This window comes from Orcinus orca, chromosome 21 (genome assembly GCF_937001465.1).
Source record: "Orcinus orca chromosome 21, mOrcOrc1.1, whole genome shotgun sequence".
In the NCBI taxonomy this organism is placed as follows: Eukaryota; Metazoa; Chordata; class Mammalia; order Artiodactyla; family Delphinidae; genus Orcinus; species Orcinus orca.
Genome location: NC_064579.1, coordinates 6,937,218 through 6,959,371, shown reverse-complemented (window position 1 = coordinate 6,959,371; position 22,154 = coordinate 6,937,218). Strand labels below are relative to the sequence as shown.

The following is a 22,154-nucleotide window of genomic DNA, read 5'->3' as shown; positions in this document are numbered from 1 at the left end:
GCTCACCCACCGAGAGACTTGGCATTTTAGCCAATTCTAGATTGTCCAGTTCAAATTCACGAGGCCTGCAAAATTACTAGTGACTACTGCATGTTCCCCAATAATTGAAATCTTAAATATTATTCACAAAGGCCAAGAATCCATTGTTTTGTTTTCTTATGGTTCTTGATTCCCAGTAAGATACTTTATCTGTAGTCTTTTTAAGTTATTGTTATCCAGGACCATCTTATTCCCCTTCCAAGTAGCTTAGATAGAAGTCAGTGTCTTTGGGATCTCACCATTTTCCAGCCTCTCCATTACAGTAGTCCTGGATGATGGGTATTCTGATACCTAATTTACTCAAGGATGCCAGTTACCTTGTCTGAGATCATAGACCTAGTCAGGGGTAGAAGCCCCGACCTTTAGGTCCCAAAGCATGTGTTCTTTCCTTTAAACTATGTCTCCTCTCAATTTCAGTGCTCGATTCTATAAAAGAGAAATGAGATTTACAGATAAGTGTCTAAAAAAGAGGTCAGCAGGTAGGGGGGGATTCATCATTTTTAAAGCATCCCAGATGATGATAATATGCAGACAGAGCTGAGAACCAAGCTTCCCGAGTGGTCTGGGTCCGCTTACCTTGTTTCTGCTCCCTCTCCCCTCTGCGTACATGTTCATTCTTGCATTTTATGACATGTTCTCATCTGTTTCCTTCATCCTCTAAGTTCTTCCCGCTCCTGCTTAAAAATCTTACCCGGTCTCATGTCCCTCTTTAGGGCTGCACCTCCGAGGTTCTAATTAAGTACTAAAAGCCTCTTCATAGTTTCTCACTGTTTTTTCCTTTGCTGCACAGCAATCTCCTCCACTAAACTCATCTTTTTTTTTTTTTTTTGCCGTACGCAGGCCTCTCACTGTTGTGGCCTCTCCCGTCGCGGAGCACAGGCTCCGGACGCGCAGGCTCAGCGGCCATGGCTCACGGGCCCAGCCGCTCCGCGGCATGTGGGATCTTCCCGGACCGGGGCACGAAGCCGTGTCCCCTGCATCGGCAGGCAGACTCTCAACCACTGCGCCACCAGGGAAGCCTAAACCCATCTTTTGAAGTGTGAACAGTTTCTGCAAGATGCAGTGGAGGAGACAAAAGAAGATCTGTAAATCTCAGCTGATTTTTTTTTTCATTTATCAAAATGAAATGAATACGCAAGAAGTAAATGCCTACTGCTAGCCTGACCCTAAACAAGGAACTTGCACCTTCAAAGTATATAATTCCAGCTACAAGCTTCAAGTACTCAATGGCAGGTGATGTATTGTAGGTTTATATGCCCTGCCCGGTACATTTCAGCGCACTGGGGCTTTTTCCCTGTTCTGAACAGTTTCCAGCGTTGAGACCTCAAATTGAATTATTTCTACCTGACCTGGGCCAGCCGCCCAGCGTCCTCTCCTTCCTGTCTCCCAGGAGGTGGCCATGCCATTAAAGCATCACACCATCCTAGTCTGACTTCTCCTTAGAAGAGCTGTCCTCCATGCAGGCTGCAAAATGCTGCTAATTAGGTGTGACTGGCCTCTCCCTTTCAGTGTGCCTTACGTTCCCTTTTCTCCAACCCCCATCCACTTCTTTCCTCCTTAGACTGAAGAGCTCCCCTTAGATACAACATGATTTAGAAATCAGAGCGGTGGAGGCAGTCAGGATAGTTACATATTACATAAGGCCATTAAAGATCCTTCATTCACATCGAGTGCCCCTTTGTAGTGAAAGGTGAAGCCTTTCACAGGGGAGTTTTATGACCTGTTTCAGGGAAGAAGGGTGACAAGGCAGGGAAGAGTGACCTTCTTGCTTCTGCCTGTTTTTTAAATTCCTTAAGATATTTAATACGCCAAGCTGCCATATTTGGGGGTGACCTGTCTTGAACCCTATCAGTGAGAACACTGATTCTGGAGTCAGCTGGACTGGGGACTGGGCTTTGAACCAACATCACCACTTGTTAGCTTCGAGACCTTGGGCAAATTGCTGAATTTCTCTGGACTTCAAATCTTTCATCTCTAAAGTAGGGGAATTTATATCTATCATACACAGTTGTGATGATTTAGTGAGACAGTCTGCATAAAGTGTTTAATATGGAGCCTATGTTCAAAAAATGACAGCTATTATTATTGAGTGTCCAAAGTGCTGTCCCACTGAGGGCTTAACTCTTTAAATTTACAAGGTGCTTTTTCTCATTGTACCTAATGTGACCCTCATGCAATCTATGAGATAGACATTTCCAAGGTAGGTATTTTATCTCCTAGGAGACTTTTTTTCCCCAGATCTTGTAAGTAGCAAAGTCAAGACTCAAAGCCATCGCTTGAGGGTCCAGGGCACTGACCCCTGGCCACAAAGTACCTCTTGACTCTCCAGGGGAAGAGCCAGCATCTGCAGAGACTGTGATTCCCCTGTGACTAATGAGTTTCTAAATGATGTGCAGTGGTGTGTTGTGGTTGTTTTCATTCCATCTGCTTGATTCAACCAGGCAGCATTAAAGCTGAGAACTCCGGCTCTCAACATGCTGTCAATTTGTTTAATGATTATTCTAGGAGCAGGTGATTTCTATTAGACGGCAAGTGACAGATTGCCTATTAGGAAGAAGTGCATGTTTTTCAAACTAGGGACCCTCAGCACTCAGGGAAGCAGAGCTGGCTTTTGCCAACCTGGAGCTCAGTAGCCAGGTTAATGATGTGATTATCTGAGTGTTATTTGGCCAGGCTGGGGTACTAGACTCTGAGCATCCCTATTGCCAACTGCTGTTTCACTCCAGAAGCAGGTGGGAGACGTAGCATGAGAAAGAATAACAACCAGTGTGTGGCAGGTTTAGAAAAAATCTGGAAACCAAAAGGGCTCCCAGAAATTTATTTGCCGGTTAGAGAAGGGATTAGGGGAGGACTCAAAAAGCCAAGGGAGAGAGTCCTGGACCATCTTTCTTACAGCACCACTGACTTTCTAGGGGACACTTGTTGAATTTCTTCTACCTTTCTGTGCTTTGTTTTGTATCATCTCATTAAATGGGGAAATTTTTAAAGATTCCCCTATTTCTTGATTTTTGGGGTGGACCTGGATTGTCTGTGATGGAGATCACTCTTATAAAATGGTCTTTGCAGCAAGGAAAGCCCAAGCAGAAGACAGCGTTTTGAGCGGAGATGCAATACAATGATTTACTGTTTGGGTTCTTTCATTGTATTTTCTAATCCAAGGATGGTGCTTCAGGGCAAGGATTAACTTTGCAAACATAAGTAACAACTCTCTGATGTATGAAAGTCCAGAGAGGAAAGATACCCAGAGCAGCCTTTCCCAGACTACTGAGATTCCTGTGCACAGCCCCAAACATCTGTCCCTCCTCCAGCTTCCAGGAGCTGAGCCGAGACATTTGCAGACAAAGAGAGAGAGAGAGGCTCTCCTTTACCTCCTGTTTCTCAGGACTCCATTTCTTCCCCCTACTCAGAGCAGGAAACTGCAAAGGTGTGATTTTAGAAGGTTTTATTCGTATGTGCCCCAAGGCAAAAAAAAAAAAAAAGCCTAACTTTTCCTTTAAAAAAAAAAAGGATGGGGGGGGGACCTTCAAGGCCAAAGTTAGTCAGTGTTGCTCCCTAGTGGCAAGATTTCCAAAGAGCAAGCTTTGCTTTGGTGAGTACAGTAGTCCCTGGGGTCCCGGGAATGTTGGTTCCAGGACCACCTCATACCAGAATCCCCGGATGCTCGAGTCTCATATAAAATGGTGTGATAAAGTTGCCCTCCACAGCCGCCAAGTTCCACATCTGCAGATATGGAGGGCTGACTCTAAGTGCAGTGACACTTGTCACTGGCCCTTGGCACTGGTGATTATAGACAGTATAAATGAGGAGGGGGAGGGGTCCTTGCTCAGCGATGGCCGTTCCATGGAGTTTGGCTTTCTTAACCAGCAAATAAAATCTTGCCACCAAATTGCTTTCTCCTTTCACTGCCTCTTGGCCAGAAAGGACGTGACCCATATCCCTTTTGTAGCACTCTTCCCGTGCCTCACCCCCCTGCCCAACCAGCAGTCAGTTCAGTGCTTGTTAGAAGTGAGATCAAAAGGTGTTTTAAAATACTCAGGAGGCCCAGAGATTTTCCCGAAGAAGCTGACCATTAGTGCTTGATGACTACTCACCATCCTAGGGTTATCTTTTTCCTCCAAAACGCTGTGCATTTGGATGGGTGGGGGGGCTCTGCTTCACAAATTGAAGCATATATTCCTCTGCCTTGATCTCGGTTTCCTCATTTAAAAAAAAAATAAGTAGAACTTGGGGAATGAACAGATTTAATGCTCAGTAATTCTTGTACCTCAGTGCTTATCTACATAGTTTTTACATATTCCGAAAGGCCCTTACTTCAAGGACATACTGAAAGAAGAAAATAAGTGTATTAATGCAATAGCTACGTTGAAACTCTGTATCAAGGGTATTGCTTATAGAGGCAGTTTTTCGACAAATGCAATGAAAATCACAATACTGATGAAGAAAGTCAGAAATACTAATAAAGAAGGCAACATTACCCTGTGATGGGAGAAGTAAGAGAGCTACGCGAATAAGCCAAGCTCTGTTTTAGCAGATGTTAACCAGTCTGAGAGCATTTCATTTGCTTCACGCATGCATATCACTTGTTCGGATTTTCTTTAAAAATACGTAGATAAAAAGAAATTTGGTTTCTAGGAAGTTATTTTGTGTCTCTAGAGATTTCATTTCTCTCCTGACATAATTGGAAAACTGCTGGGTTGTTCCCCACACCAAAGACGGAGCTAAAATCCAGTCCTTGCATCTCCTGCCAAAACTCGCAAGGAGACGGGTATTTGGAGAGGGGTGTTTGGGTTAGCGTGCCAATTAAACAGGAGCTGATACAGAAAAGATGGCTTTCATCTCCTCTGCTGTCGGTGACAACTCAGTTTTTCAATCTAATCTCCAAGTTGGATATGATTGCCTGGAGACTCCGACACACAGTTTGTTGAAATTGGGATTTCGGAAACACACTCACACAGCACCCAGGGGAATCATGCAACCAGCTGCTGGGACAATGCTTGGTGATCCACCTTAGCTTGTCCGTGGTAGACCAGTAGTTCCAAACAGGAGCAGTAGATAGAATGGGCAAAGCAGTGGCCTCGTGATCCCTGCATTGGAACCACGGCCAGAATCGCTGGTTGGAGCTGCCAGCATGAACCTCCCCGTTGTTGCTCTCACACCACTCTTGCTGGTGGGCATTAAGCATTCCAGTGAAATCACCAGCTTCATGTTCAGCTGGGCTGATTGCTGAAGAAGCTGATTGCATTATTCATTCTCGTGAAAAGATTTTTCGGACTCTCAAGGATCCATAGAGATTATATTGAAAAAAAAAAAAAAAACCCAAACTCCAGAGTTATCAACAGTCTAATTTATCCTTCTATTCTTTCAAAAGGGACAGAGTCACAGAGGATACATAGAGAAAGCCTGAACAGAAAATGGATTTTCGGTGAGTTTAGAAGCCCTGTATTTTGTACACTTTGTCTCTTGGTTTTTGTTTTTCATTTCTCCGTTCTACTTCTTTTCCGGACAATTCTTCCATCTTCTTAAAAACAACAACAAAACCAGAACCAACCAAACAAACAAAACCCTGCTGGTTGCTTATTTCCCTATGAAATACTTCCATCTACTGGCCAAATGGAGAAGGCTCACGTCTCAACTTTTTTGTTCCACTTGTACGAGGATTTATGAAGACCACCCTCCAAACATCTAGTACAGTAATCAGAAATCACAAATCATAAAATTAAGGAGGTTGAGGAAATTCTTCACTTTGAACCTAGCAATTCACCCAAGTAAACCCCCATGTATTTGACACACATATGCAGTTTGCAATCACCCAGAATGACGTATAACTCTGCAGTATTACGGAAAGCAAATTAGTGAGAAGAAGGGCTGAGAGGCCAGGCAGAGAGATGGGAAGAGATGGCCTCTCTGGCAAAGCAGTTAGCATCTTTCTAATCAGATCACAGGGAACAAGGCTCTGGGTTCAGAGATGGAATCAGAGATTATGGTCTAGGTAACCATGATTCCTCTATGAAGAAAAGTAATTCCGTGAGAGCTGAAAAGAAAGAAAGTTGTGTTCCAAGTTAACTTATCAGAGGGGACACCCTTTCAATAAAAAACCCTCAGAAATGATGCTTCTTCCTTCTTGTTCTTTTTTTTTTTTTTTAACGTTTCATACCTGTGCTTCATTTATTGTATTTTGCATCTGGAAGTTTGCCCCTCTTAATCTCCCTCACCTATTTCTCTTTTCCCCCATCACATCCTCTTTATCCATTCATCTGTTGATGGGCACTTAGGTCGCTTCCATATCTTGGCTATTGTAAATAATGCTGCAGTGAACATAGGTGTGTGTGTACCTTTTCAAATGAGTGTTTTTTCGTTTCCTTTGGCTAAAATACCCAGGAGTGGAATCGCTGGATCATGTGATAATTCTATTTTTAGTTTTTTGAGGTATCTCCGTACCGTTTTCCGTAATGGCTGAACCAGTTTACATTTCCACCAACAGTGCACAAGGGTTTCCTTTTCTCCACATCCTTCCTGCTTCTTTTCGATGACAGCCATTCTGACGTGTGTGAGGTCGTATCTCACTGTGGTCTTGATTTGCATTTCCCCGGTGATTAGTGATGTTGAGCATCTCTTCATGTGTCTCTTGGCCATCTGTATGTCTTCTTTGGAAAAAAACACCTATTAAGATCCTTTGCCCATTTTTTAATTGGGTTGTTTGGGGTTTTTGGATGTTGAGTTGTATGAGTTTCTTGTTCATTTTTTAAAAAGAATCCATATGGGAGATGGAGTCAGACAGTGGAATGTGGAAAGGTGTTTACCGTCTATTAGAGAACTAATCTGGGCTTATAGAATCAGAGATTCATAATGTGTCAAAGCTGGTAGGAATCTCAAACACCAGAACAGCCTCCTCGTTTTACTGATGAGAGAATTAGGATTGGAGGAGCATAAGAATCCTGTGGAAAGACTTCTATTTCAGAAGTAAACCAACAAATTCAACAAAAGGTAAAAACAAAACTCAAGGTTTCTGTATGGATTTTAAATACAAGTACATTGTTTATAATACCAGCCTGTCCAGAGCCGATAATTTCTAAAAAACAAACCCATATGCTCACCAAAATAGCATGGACGTTCTTCTGGGCTAGAATAACTACCACAGTGGACCATCTTTGGTGCTTTGTCCACTTAGAATAAATGGGGAATGACAGAGTGAAGAAAAAAGTACGGTGCCTTTTTTAAGTACGGTGAGTTTCAATAGATCACGGGTCTAAATAGAACCTGGACTAAATCATATTCCCTCAAAAGAAATCTCTCTTTAAAATGGGTTCATCTACTATCTCTCCTATTCCGTGCAACTTTAAGGAGAGGAATTAAACCCAAATTGAAAACTGAAGAAGGTGAAAGGTAAAGATCTGGTGCCTAAAATAGCTTCATGGAAATACCTTGAGAGGCAGTGCGGCATTTCCAGAGTGACAGATATATTAAGTCAACAAGAAGATGCTTACCTCAGACACAGCTTCCAGTGTGATATGAGTGTCCTGGGGAGGTAAAACCTTCTTCATCCTTGACTTGAGACCTGATTTTGTCATTGACTCGCTGCCTGAACTGAGGCCTCCCTCGTACGTCTTCACCAGTGTCTTTGACCAATGGTGTAGATGTCCATTGGGGTATGAAGTAAACCCCTGCTTTTTGAAATAGAAGAAGGTAGGGTTAAACCATTAACTAGGATGGATGGTTTTAGGCGCCTAAAAGATACCATTACCACATTACTCATTACTTTCAGAAGCATTCAAAACACACACATTCATGAGTGCTACTCTGTACACTTTAAAAATGAAGTTCTTACTTTCTCAGATACGGCACGTTTCTTGAAGAGAGCAAATTTTTGAAATGAAACATTTATTTAATCTCATTATAAAGTATAATTTTTCCAGAACATCTGAGTGCCCAGAGGTAAATTACAGAGATGTGTACAAAGTGAAGCTGTTTTTCTAATCACATCACTGGCATGTTAAAAAATTCATCTGAACTGGAAAATAAATAAATAAAAAGTTCATCAGTAGCAGAGTCTTCATTCCTTAAGCCTAGTCTTAAAGGCACAGCAGTGAAAGGCCCCAATGACCACCAGGAAGTACCAGCCAGAGGGCGGGGGCAGCCTTGACACCACCTCCTCCCCACGTGCAGACCTGACCCCCTGGACGGACTTCACTCACACCTGCCCACTCGACTCCACCCAGCAGCACCTGGGTCTCGCCTGGACTAGCCTCCACTCACTCTGACCAGTGTCTTCTCTGTATGGAAGCCAGGACCGTCCTTTCAATCACTTAGCTCCCTTCTTTAAAGTCCTTCAGCTGTTTCCTCTTAAGATAACATTTTTTGTTTGTTCGTATTTCTTTTTATCTTAAACTGGAACACAAAGGTTCCCTTCTGACACTGCCAGCGTTCTCTTGGGCCACTGCTTTCCAGCCAACCAGCATGTCCAGCAGTGCCATTTCCCTTCCCACCTTCACCCACGAGAATCCCCCAGCCTCACAAGGTTTGTCCCAGCTTCCCGAAGCCCACCGGGGCTCCGGGCCCGGGTAGCTTCTCACGCTTCAGACCCCAGCTTCAAACACGACATACTTGAGGCAGCCTCCTCGCCACCTCTAGGGATCCTCACCTGGGTGAGGGTCCTCCTTCCACTACTTGGCTTCTTCCCCAGACACTTTGCGAGTTTCTAATTGTAAACGTCTTCCTCCAGTAACTATATCCCCTGGGAGGGGATGAACTGTGCTTCCAGTGCTTGGAACATAGTAGTTGCTCAGTGCGGATGCACACATGTGCACAGACACACACATCATGTCACCGTGTACACCCATACATACACACACCACACACCACGCCCTGTGCACATACACACTGCTGACGGTACTTCCTTCGGAGGACAGTTTGTAGTGAGACATGGGAAATATGGAGTAGAAAAGTGTGATTAACTTAAGATCCATGTATCAATAGATTCAGTATTTCATCCACCTAACAAATATTTTGAAAGATCTATGATGTATTCATTCAGTCCCCAGTTATTTACTAAGTTCATGTGATTTGCCTGGTATGTGCTGGGTGTATGGTCAGACACAGGGTACTTGGTGAAGAAGACAAGAGTTAGGATCCCCAAACTTGTGGAGCTTATGGTCTGGCGAGGGAAGATAGAAAATAAACCAGGCAACGAGGAAAGAACAGAACTATAAGTGTTATGACGTGCTAAGGAGGACGGGGTTGGGATGCCATAACAGAATCCTGGGGCACGGGGCTGGGCCCTGCTTTTTGTAGGATGGTCAGGAGGTTGTGAATGGGCATCCAAATGAAGACTTGAGAATAGCAGCTGCTAGAGATGGGAGTGGGTGATCCAGGCAGAGAGAACAGTGTTGTAAAGGCTGGAAAAAGCAAAGCCTGCGTGTTCTTGTAGCTAAGGGGAAGCAGTGCGGCTGGAGCACAGTGTGGATGAGGCAGCATCCACAATGTGAATGGGGTGCAGGGTGATCAACTCGCCCAATTTGTCCAGGACTGAGGTGTCTCCCAGGGTGTTGGATTTTCACTACTGAACCTGAGACAGTCCTGGGGAAACGGGGATGGGTGCACAGCCTAGGTTCAGATGAATTTGGAGACTGATTTGAAACCATCCACACATTTTCTGACTCACCACAGAAGCTAATAATATTATCACAATAAAAGAACATTAGAGACACAAACTACCTGTCTGTTTAAATTGAATTAAATATTTTTCTGTTCTCATAGGTCGGTTTCCAGGAAAAGGGGAAAAGGTGCCTAGACAGCATCTTGGAAAGAATTTGTAATACTTTGACAATATTCAATCACCAAAGTTAGGAAGTGAGAAAATTTCATTGATGGTGACAGCTATTGTGACTAAAGTCAATGATGTGAATGAGCTTTGACTTGGAAACTGTGATCTTATTTTCCAAATACCTGTAGGCGTATAGTGTGTATGTGATATAAACAAATAAATCCCTCCCTTCCTCCCTCCGTCCCTTCCTTCCTCCCTTCCCTTCCCCTCCCTTCCCTTCCTTCCTTTATCCTCCTGTCTCTTCCTTTCTTTATGATCAATGCCATTCAGAAAAAGAACTCTAATAGCTAACAGTACCTTTTCTTGTATTGAGTTTTATACTTTTCTAAATATGATCCCACTACCTTATTGAGCCTCAATGATTCTATCAAGTCTGTATTATCATAAAATAAGACTATGAAAAATTAAAGTGACTTCGTAGGCACCACATAGTAACTTAATAGAAGATAGCTTAATGACAGCATTTTGTGAAAATTACAGGTAAACTTAAAGGAAGGAAATATACCTGTGGTAGCATTTCTAGGAAATGCTATCGTTACGTCTGCCACTGGTAGCAGAGTCATGACAGACCCCAAAGGACAACAACATTTCTCCTGGGTCTCATCAGCTCATGTCAGGTCATCTTCACAATAACTAAGAGGAACTAGCCCCTCCCTCGGGCACTGACATTTGCCTGCCACTCGTGCACACTGAAAGGCGTGACATTTCTTACATCTTTGAAAACATCAGAGGAAATAAAAGCTATTGCTCTCATTTTGAACTTTACCTCCGCTGGACTAAAGGGTTTGCTGACAGGGTGGGGATAAAAGCAAGAAAGGGGAGGATCCCATAAGGAAGAGATAAGGGGAACAGATTCCTGAGCTCAAAAGCAACCAGCCAGCGTTCGCCCGGGTGAAATTGCTTCCTGCAGCTCCTGCAGTCTGTACCATGCCTTTCTGACTGAGAGGATATGCAAAACTCCTGAAGTGCTTTTCTCATCCGTCCTTCTGTGGTTACTGAGAATGTGGCATCACTTAGAAGAATCAGCACGTGGACAGACGTGCAGTTGGAAGTCATTTCACTCAAAAAGAGTTGTGCTGAAGTTGTTTGCACAAACCAAATAGATGACCCTTTGACCATGGCCACAAAGGATACAGTTTCCGCAGGGTCGTGGAGAAAGTCAGTAACAGCATCCAATCTAGAGTTCTGGTCTTCGAAGACCTATGTCGTGGACCTTCTGCCGTTCATACATTTGCGTCCTGTGAGTTGGCACCTCGGTTGTTACTGGACCCTCTCGCTGTTACTGCACGGGTCTTAGGACTCTGGTACACTGAAGTCCAATTCCTGGAATCATTACCATGTGATCATGACATCATAGAAGAAGCAGCCCGACAGTTCTGTCTCCTGTTGTGTCTTACCAAGTCAGAGGACAGTAGTGGGGAAGCCCTGGGGAAAATGTCTTGTACAGCTGAGATCCAAGCAGCGTTTATTCTTTCCTCCCTTGTGACCTTCTTCAGTGGACTCCTCATCTTATTATTATCCAGGCTAATCTGGAGGAGCATTAATAAATGGCAAAAGAGCGAGGGAAAAGGAATTTTCTCGGTCAGTTCCCCTGTATGAAGATCAGGGACAGGTTTGGCATGCGTTTGTGTTCAGAAGACCATGGAGGCTTCACTCAGTTTTCCCGGGTTAACAGCCGGCTCTGATGCGGTGACTTAGAAACGGGTCCATCGTGCTCAGGGGTGGAAAACAGGACCCCAGGCCGCCATGCCAAAGGGTGCAGCTACAGGGCCAGGCCTCCTCTCCCACCACTGGGAGAAGCAGTGCCTTGTGTGGATGTGATGCATGTGAGCTCTGCAAGCAGATGTCATTGTTTTGAACAAAACACCCGCTAACGTGAGGTCTATGCCTCTATTTCAAATTTTAAAATGACAGTTGTGTTAGGTACCATGAGGAAGGCAGAAAGGAACGTCAGTGTCAACCTCACCTTCATGAATCATTCACGCAGGATGCTCATATACTCACAAGTATACACTGCCTTTTATACACGTTAATACAACACACGGAGTTGTGCACACATGCCGAAACCCATGCATACGTGCACATGCCATCCAGCCACAAACTCAGGGACACTTTTTTACACCCAAACAAGCTTTGCAAGGGTGGGCACTATTGAATAACAACTGGAAAATGATGATGGTAAGAATAATGGTATCCTATCCAGATAAGACTCTGCTTAAGAGAATAAAAACGCTCAAATGTTACATAATGGCTGTTCTGGGACCAATGGTTGAAAGCAAAGATCTGTTCACAGTTTTTCTTTCCCCAATTTTATTTTTCTGATTTCCATAACAGAACACATCAACTGTGTTTTGTAATTAATACTGAAAAGTTGCTTGAAACATTGCCTCTTGATGCTAAACATTGACGTAAAATAAAAGAATTTATAACTCGGTAACTTTTTAAGGTCATTGCCAGTGTCATCATATGAAATTCAGGTGTCTGCATTCTAGAAGTGCCTAATGTGGAATTCTACAGATTTGGTCGCTCAGTGAGTTCATGCTGTTACTAATTATTTCTAGAGTAAAGGCAGTTAGCAGCGGCATAGCGATCGGGGAATGAATCCTGGGGTTCTGATTTCTTAACAGCACTGACGGTGCGTGAATGGGTACTGGATGTGGTGACTATGCCTTCTGCCTGTTTTTTTCAGTGCACAACTGAATTGGTAGAATTGTTTAATCTCCTTTGACTTCTGCTCCAGGAAATGTATCTTCTTCCCCATTATATTCATTCTTGTGTGGTTACAAAAATGTGAGAACGCATTTGTCCATAAACATTTGCTGTATTTTTCATTTCATTCTTTTGATATAATTTATGTCTGCCCTCCAGTCCAGAGGTACCTTTTCATTTCGAATAGGAAGCAGATGTTACAAAATGTTAATAAGCAGGGTCTGAGCAACCAGAAGACTATACTGTTCTGCTTTTAAATCTTGACGAGAGAGTTTCATAATAGTTGAGTGACTTCTTAATAATTTACCATATCTAATTAAATTGAGAGTGTTGTATTTTTCTCTAAGCCTTTGGGAAAGTTGGCCTAATGCAAAATTGTCACAAATCTAAGTACTGTGGAAAGTTCTTTTAAAAATTATTTGGAGGGCTTCCCTGGTGGCGCAGTGGTTGAGAGTCTGCCTGCCGATGCAGGGGACATGGGTTCGCGCCCCAGTCCGGGAAGATCCCACGTGCCGCGGAGAGGCTGGGCCCGTGAGCCATGGCCGCTGAGCCTGCGCGTCCAGAGCCTGTGCTCCGCAACGGGAGAGGCCACAACAGTGAGAGGCCCGCGTACCGCAAAAAAAAAAATTATTTGGAGAGTCATAATTTTCTCCTTAAATGTGCATTTTAAAAGATATACTACATTCATAAGTATGATTTTATTATATCTTAGGGCCAGTTTGTTTTGCCACAAAAGGCACCTCAATTTTATAATGGAATTCAAATGAGTGTTCCATATTCATGCCATTGAATATTTTTTTAAAAAATCAATGCCCAGACCACTTCCCAGGCATGCACAGGGTGTCATAAGTATTAGTGGCAATCATTGATCAAGATATAAACTCTATCAAATAACCATTTAATGAGACTTCTCTTCTTACCATTCAGAAAATACGAACAGAAAAATTAAATCATTTCAAAAACTTGGCTCCACATAAAATGAGCTTTTCTAAAAGTCAGAGAGGTCTTAGTCTGCATGGTGTGGTCAATCCCAGTTCACTTGTGTCTTTCTCTGGGGTAGTTCAAGACTGTCAACAGACACAGAGGCCACTTCAGACTCCAGACTGTCCTCATTGCCTGCCCACCGGCAGGTCATTTCTCTGTACCTCGGTTTCCTTATCAATAGAAAATGGATTTAATCAGACTTACTTTGGCTACCTCATAGGATCATTATAAATTTCAAAGACAGTGGTCCCTTTGTATCCCTTTGTGGTTGCAGGACACACCCCCCAAACCTGAGGCTGCTCAAGTCCCTTATATAAATAGCATAGCACAGTACTTGCGTATAACTTGTGCACATACTCCAGTACACTTCACATCATTTCTAGATTAGTTATAATACCTAATACAATGTAAATGCTGTGCAAATAGTTGTGAATATAATGCAAATGCTATGTAAATAGTTGTCAGCACCCCATAAATTCAAGCTTTGTTTTCTGGAACTTTCTGAAATTTCTTTTTTTAAATATTTTCTGTCCGACGTTGGTTGAATATGCAGTTGCAGAACCCACGGATACAGAGTGGGGATTGTGTAATAAGTAAAGATAGTTTGTAAACTTGAGGAAGGATCATAATTTCAACAGGATGTGATACCAAATAAGGAATAAAATCAACATAAAATGGCAAAAAGTTTCCTTCTTCTTTCTCACTCAAAAAAGCAAATATTTAAGTATCACCTGGAAATCCATTTGTAATTTTTTTTCTTTGTCTGTGTATCTTGACAGAAAAGGATAAGACACTCATTCCCAGAACAGAGAGAAGCACACTGTTCCCGACCTTGATCGTAACAGTAGTGTCAGTGTGAAGGGTATGGGGCTGAGAGTATGTGAGATGGGCATGGTGAAGACGGCAGAATTCAGAATGAAAATACTGCCGAAGCGCAGTAAAATACAAACCCAGGAAAATTCATCGTGTGAAGTAGGGAATAAGTGAGTCCAGGGTTCCCGGCGTTGGACAAGGTGTAGTGCGTTCCGGCTGATGCTCCAGCAGGAGACGCCATCAACACACATAAAACAGATGACCTTCCCTGAGACCCAGCTCACTCTCGATTTCTTTCTCTTGCTTCTAGGAAGAAACATCACGTAGCATGGACCGTAAACATTCAAGAAGTCTCACTTTCCAGGGAGTCTTTCGTGTTCATGTAGAAATGTTGCTCTCGGCACAGACCTTTGTGGGACAGGTGTTGGTGAGTACATTTCCAGTGCTCACTTGCTAACGAACTTTAGCCACGAGTGTGATGTATGGTCAGTGTGAAAGCATCTGCTGGCCTTTTCTAAAATACCACTACCTCCCAACGGCTATCTCCTTGTGTCCGTGCTCTCTACTGATGATTCTGCTTGCTTTTTCTTTGGAGTGAATATAATTACTTGACATTACATTTTCTATTTGTTGTCAGCCTGTCCACTAGAAGAAAGACTTTATTAGGGCAAAGGTTGTGTGCCTTTCATTCTCCTTGCATGTAGATGGATGTCTGGCATGCAGCTGTTGCTCAAAAAATGTTGGTTTTCAGTGGATTCTCTGCCCTGTGAGGTACAACTACTTTCCCCTCCTTTGATTCCAACAGCTTCTTTTCTTCATTTTACAAACTGGTCTTTTTTGCCCCTCTATGATATTTATCACTTACTTCCTGTTTTAATCTAGGTAAACATTGACATATTAAAACCCAGTCCAGACATCATCTCCTCAGGCAGATTTTACCTTATCTCCATATTAAGCTAAGAGTCCCCTTCTCTAAGTTTCTATCATTTCCATTGAACGCTGTTAAATTAAAATTATCTGCGCATAAGCCCGTCTACCCTAGTGCACTATGGACTCCTTGAGAGAAAAGACCGTCAGGGAAATGTTCACACCCCATTGTCTGGAAATAGCAGATGCCCTGTAAATGAATATTGCCCCATCGTCATTTCAGTAGTATTGTTTGATCTGACACATTCAAAAACAATCTGTAATTTGAGGGTATGCTGCCATCCCATGGTGGCATGGTGGAAGGGGACGTATGTGAACTAAAGATTATCCTCTGCTTTTTGTAATTAGTACAAACATCGTTCTTTTCTAGTTAATGTTGTTTAATTACAATCTAACTAATTTTTAAAACTTATCTTAAAGTACATAAGTAAAACTGCTTTGATAAACTCTACAGGGAATACTGAATCATCTGGAAATGTGTCTCTCCGTTTTTTTCCTTCTAAAGTTTTGGTCTCTTTTTTGAAATCCTTGTGCCTATGACCTGTTAGAGAAGGATTTTGTGATTCTCTATGATTTTTATCAGGGATTTGTTAGTTAGGATCTCTTCAAGTGTTCAAATCATGTTGGATTATATGTAGATAATGTTGGAAATAAGGTAGTAAAGGACCCTGGGGTGAGGCAGAAGAGAACTTCCACCATCTACCATGTAAGCACTGCATATAGGGATTGGGTGGGGAAGGAATGATCATTGACCACATATCAATAAAAATTATTTCTTTAATGATGGAAAAATTGTTTTCAATCTGTTATAGCTTATGATTAAATGGTTGGAACAACAGGAAGCATGGAGGAAAGGTTAAATTAGAATAAATAGTCTAGCGTTGAAACACAAAATTGAGACTCTCAGTGAGGGTTCCAAGCAAGTGTTTTATGAAAGGATGAGAAAGAAAAAAAGTGGCTTATAGATTTCCTTCCTTCCATCCATCCTTTGTAATTTCCTTTCTTCTTTCTTTCAACAAATATTTACTGCTTGCCAGCAACACGCAAAGCATATACTCTAGACATGATGAAATATGCAGGCAAAAATCTTGCACTTACGGGACTTAAATTTTAAATTCTAGTGGGGGTAGAGATGATGAATGTGCACATAAATAGATGAGATAAGTTCACATGGTGATCAGTGCTGTGAGGGAATGATGAATGACGTGTTTGTGAGTTTCGGTGGTTTTGGTGTTAGATCACATTAGATACAGTGATCTGAGAGGAAATCTCTGAAAAGGTAAGATTTGAGCTGAGACTTGAAGAATCAGAAAGATAAAAGTGATTGAACAGTGGAAGGAACAGGTTTCCCAATAGAGAGAAGAGACTTGTGGGTGTAAAGGGCTCAGATTACTGCAAGTACCAAATGAGGTTCCTGTGCTAGAGGCCAGAAGGGCAGAGGACTCTGCGGTCTGAGTGGAGACAGAACCATGCAGTGCTTTGCACTTTGTAGCAAGGAGCTAGGCTATTCAAATGGAATAATTTTATTCTAGTGCAAAGGGGAGTCACTGAGGGGTTTTTAAGCATGGGTTGACATGGTCTAATTATGTTTTAGAAATTCAAGAGGCATTAAAGTTTGAAAATAAAGGAATTGTCAAAGGCATACTAGGCAAATGACAGTAGTGTGAATTCAAGGCAAAATAAAACCAATAAACGAAGCCAAGTAGCCTGTATTAGTTTCCTAGGATTGTTGTAACCAAGTACCACAAACTGAGTGGCTTAAACAACAGAAATTTATTGTCTCACAGTTTTGGAGGCTAGAAGTCTAAGATCAGAGGTTGGTTCCTTCTGAGGGCTGGGAGAGAGAGTCAGCTGCATGCCTGTCTCCTAGATTCTGGTGGTTTGTTGGTAATCTTTGGCATTCCTGGGCTTGTAAATGCACCCAGGTCTCTGGCTTCATTTTCACATGGTGTTCACATCATGTTTCTTCTGTTCATGCCTGTGTCCAAATTTCCTCTTTTTATAGGGACACCAGTCATATTGGAGTCCATCCTTATGACCTTATTTTAGCTTGAATACATCTGCAAAGACCCTATTTCCAAACTAGGTCACTTTCTGAGGTACTAAGGGTTAGGACTTCAACATACCTTTTTGGGGACACAATTCAACACATAATTTTGTAATGAAAATTTGTAACTAACTTCAACCAAGATATAACATCATGAGTATCGTTATACCAAAAATATAACGTCAAGATAATTAATAAATAAAAAAGCAATATTAAAGACACATTGGTAGTATGAACTTTTAGTTCACTTATTTTATATCAGGAGACACTAAATAGAAAAGAAGAAGAAGAAGGAGAAGGAGAAGGATAAAGAAGACCAAAGTAAATTAATTAATAACAAAGAGCTGACTGAAATGATCAAACCCATATGGTAAAAACATAAATTAAACCTACAAATGTCTACAAACTATTTGTAAAAATTCAGTATATATTAATAGGCCCTCAGAAAACAATCCCAATTAAAAAACTTACAAAGTAGAGGCAGAGGACATAAACTGAACACAGTACAATAAATGGACAGGAAAATAATAAACTCAGAAAAAAAGAACCAAAAACAAATAATTTACAGCTAAAAAATTGTAAATATCTCTTTCTAAAATGACTCTTGACTCAGAGAAATCAAACTTAAAATTGCAGAATATTTAGAGAGTAAAGATGAAAACATCACATATCCCTTGCACCTACATTATAAGTTGGGAATTGTTCTAAGTTAAATGCATAACATTAACACCTTATCTTGATAAATAAAAAATAATTAAAGTAAATGAATTATCAATGTTGAAAAGTCAGAGAAAGAAAACACATTAAATCTAAGGAGAATAAATAAGAAAGCTAGAAATTAACAAATTATAAACGAGCTGATTATTTGAAACAAACAGTAAAATAGAGAAGACAATAGGTAGGCTAAACAATCCAAGAGGGGAAAAGCAAACTATATGGAATAAGACATTAAAATGAGAAAATAAATACAGATAAAAAGGAAATTGAAAGATATATGCACAATTAAGTATGAAAACCAAATGATTCCTTAGGACAACATAAATAAGCAAAACTGACCATGAAAAAAAGAAAGAAACTTAAACAGACCAAATAACTGGAAGATACAAAGATATTGTCAAAGACTTTATCAACATCACCGCCACTACCCTTCTGCCCCTCTGCCTATGGGAGACTCAGACAATTTCAAGGTCCAGTCTGCTAGATCTTCAAATAGTGAATCTCTCTAATGCTAATTAAAAAGTCCCAGGGCATAGAAAATAGAAGAAAGAAAGTATCTGATTTTCTTTTTCAATGAAGGCACAGTATCTATATCAAAACCCACAGTGATGGCAAATTTAATAACATCTGTAGACTAATGTCTTAAATACGTGGATACGTGGCCAACAACACAGTGTAAGAAGGAAAAGGAAGGAGGAGGATGAGGAGAGGAAGTTGTTGTTTAAAAAAAAAAGAAGGATGAAAAGAAAAAGAAGGAAAATGCAAATAGTCAAAGAGAAAGAAAATATTATCTTCAAAACCGGAGACCTTCTGAGATCCTTCTAGAGATAAAACAAGACAATGTGCAGCTCACCTCTGCAGCATCTTTGGGTTTGTTGCTTTAGTTATCACAAGCATGTTTTTACAGCTACCTGCGGGAGATTTTCTACTGAATTTAGTTCCAAAGAGTCCTATTCCTAAACTGTTCCTTTTTTTGGGTGCTATTAATTGTGTAACTGTGCTTCTCTGTTGTTTTGATAGCTAAAACATTTAAGAACCAAAAATATGGCTCATCTTTAGTAAGTGTATCTACTTTTAGCATCATCCTAGGCACTACTTTATGTCCATCTTCTGTTTTTCTGTCTTCTCTGGCAGGATGAGTATAAGCCCAGGTTTTTGCAGGTTGTCCTGGTGTAACTAATAGAGTCTCTTTCATTCTTGAAAGTGTTATGTGTTGTGACAATAAATGACATAACTGCCTTAGCTTTAAGTGAAAAGTTTTGTTTTTCAAAGCCACAGGACATTTTCCAGGGAAAATGAGCCATTAAAGAGAATATAACTTTGAAGGTCTCCTCGACTGCTCCATAGATTCAACTCCACCTTTCTCCTTTGACTAGAAAGTATGATTTTTTTTTCCTCTCTCTACTCCTAATTGACACCATTCCCCTCTCATGATGGGCCATGTCCCTCCCTTTTGGTCACATGTAGCCTTGCTGGAGATTTATACATTTCATGATATACATATATATATCATGTGTAATTAATATCACATTTATCCTTCTTAATTTCAGTATCCTGTTGCTAGCCAACCAGGAAGCCACCGCACTGGTTGGCTAGCATCACAGGGACCTGGTAGGAATGGGTACCTTTGAGGACAGGTCCCCGCCCATCCCAGGCTCAGTTTTTCAGTGCCCCGTGGAAGAAGGAGTGCAGGAGTTATGTTAGATGGTTGCCTGTTCCTCTGCAGAAGCAGCGTGCTACTTCTCAGGCTGCTTCTTTTTCAGACCTTCCTCATTCTGTCAGAGTGTCCTGGCCAGTACTTCGTTTCCTCCTGAATCATCATGTTGGTCAATTTCCTGATCACTGGGTTTATTTTCGTCGCTGGGGCAGCTTTGATGAGCTGAGTCTTCCCGAGCTCGTGCTCACACTTCCTCCCAGTCAGCTCTGCCGAGGGCTGCCACTCATCTCCCTTGTCAACCTGGGGATACCTGTATCCAGGATCCCGGAGGCTCCACCCAGCCGGGCTCAGCCTGGAAGCCGCAGGACAGCACTGCACATGCCCAGTGCTAGGTCCTGCCAAGCCTGCGCAGCCTTCACCCTGGACAGCCCTCTGGGCTGGCCTCGTTTTAACAGATTTTTCAGTTGAATTTCATTTATAAAATTGTTTTCCTCAGAGCGCTTCTTTGCTCACATCTCATAGACCTTGGCAAGTAATGTTCTTACTTTTAGTAATGCCCAGTTTGTCTTTAGGTTGTTTTAATTCTGGTTTCTTGGTTGACTCATAATCTATTGTGAGGAGTGTTGTATGCTTTTGTTTCCTTGGTGTTGGACTGGCTCTCTTTTCTACTTTGGTGAAATTTATGGCCCAGGAATATCACTGCCTTTATGATCTCTAGTTTATGGAATTTATGGGGAAATTCTTTGTTGCCTAGTACATGATCAATTTTTATTACTGTGTAATGGACTTTTGAGAGAATCTGTGTATATTTTCCATACCCTTAATTATTTGCTGACTGATTGAAAAGGGCATGTCAACATTTTTCATTTATGATTTTATAGTTTTATCAAATATCTTACATTTCTAACATTTTGAGTTATATATTTTATGTAACATCAGTCAATGCATAGAGTTACCTACTATAACTCCTTGGTCGACGGTGCCTTTTACTGATATGAAATATCCATTTTTGTCACATTGAGTGGGTTTTTGTTGTTGTGTTTTTGTTTTGGTTTTGGTTTTTTTACCCAGGGGATACTTTAGAACATAATGTTAGCCGGTAACATTGCTTTCATTTTATTCATACTTGATTAGGATGTCTTTGCCCAGCTCTCTTTCAGTCTTTCTGTCTTATTATTTCCTCTTAAGTGTGTCTCTTTAAATATCATGTAGCTGCACTTTTGTGTTTATTGATTTAAGAATGCATTTATTTGTTCATTTACTGGAGAATTTAATTATTCTCCTTTATGGTCATCTGTTTCATTGGTCTTTATAATATTTAGAGATTGAATTTACTGCATAATAGACTTTCTAAATTTCTGTGGCTTAAACAAACAAACGGGGTGTGTTGGTAAAGAAAGGGAGAATGGTTGTTGGATAAACAACTAGGACCTTTGTGACATCTTAGTTTTTTATCTTATTAGAGAAGCGGAATGACATGGTGATTGAGAATTTTGAGAGACATGACCTTAAGCATTGGCTTCTCCACTTCATCTTGAACAAGTTAATTTTCCCAAATTGCACTTCTTTCATATAATGTGAATAACCTTCTTAAAATACTGTAGGGAGTATTGTAAACCCTTTAAGGGTGTAGTAAGAACTGACCATTCACTGATATTTACATTCCTTATTTGTTCCTTTTTGTTAATTTTATTTATTTACTTTTGTATCTTTTGACTTGGGATTTCCCATTTTTAATAGAATATCATAGGTATATCAGTAAATGAAATTCAGAACAAACTTCCCACCTGTATTTCTCTCTAATAATATCTCTGCATGTTTTATATCTATATACTGCTCTCTCCTGAGACCTTTGGCATGTTTTTCCTCCACAGTACCCCTCCTTCCTTCCAGAAATTGTTGAATTAATCTGAACACTCAGTTCCAGATTGCTACTGTGTTTTTTAGTTTTTTTGGCTTTTAGCATTATACAGCTGGTCAGATTTCCTTCTTAATATTTGCTTTAAAGTTAAAAATTTCATTAATTTTACCAGTTTTATTAGGTACCATTTTTTCTTACGTAACTTATTTTATCGTTCTAATTTTTTTTTCTTGAGTACTTGCCGTATTCACTCGCGAGGGAAATTGTGGGTGGTACACTTTCCAAATTGTTAAATCTCCCCCAGTTTTTCCCCCTTGCTCTCATAAGTGAACGATAATTTGGTTGGGTTTAGAATTCTTGGCTTGTAATCCTTTTTCCTAAAACCTCTGTAAATGCTGTTCCAAAGTGTTCTGGCTACTTAAGGATACCAAACTCTTGTTTCTCAGCTCCAAATCCACCCTCTCTCCCCTGCTTTGTGATGCGAGGCTAGTGCACAGCAACCACATGTCTCTTTGGTCAGCTCCCTTGTGCTCTAGAGGAGGGGAAGGGAACTGCCTTCCTGTGTTTTACGTCTAGTTTT

The 22,154-nt window shown here is 41.1% G+C and overlaps 1 protein-coding gene across 1 annotated transcript in view; it reads left to right on the top strand.

The window, feature by feature from the left end:
* Positions 1-22,154, top strand: part of KCNU1 (potassium calcium-activated channel subfamily U member 1) — a 168,441-nt gene that overhangs the window by 20,301 nt on the left and 125,986 nt on the right. The window contains exons 4-5 of the mRNA XM_033415052.2: positions 5,408-5,461; positions 14,676-14,792. Coding sequence (XP_033270943.2) covers positions 14,694-14,792 — 99 coding nt within the window. The 5' untranslated portion in view covers positions 5,408-5,461; positions 14,676-14,693. The remainder of the gene's footprint in view (positions 1-5,407; positions 5,462-14,675; positions 14,793-22,154) is intronic.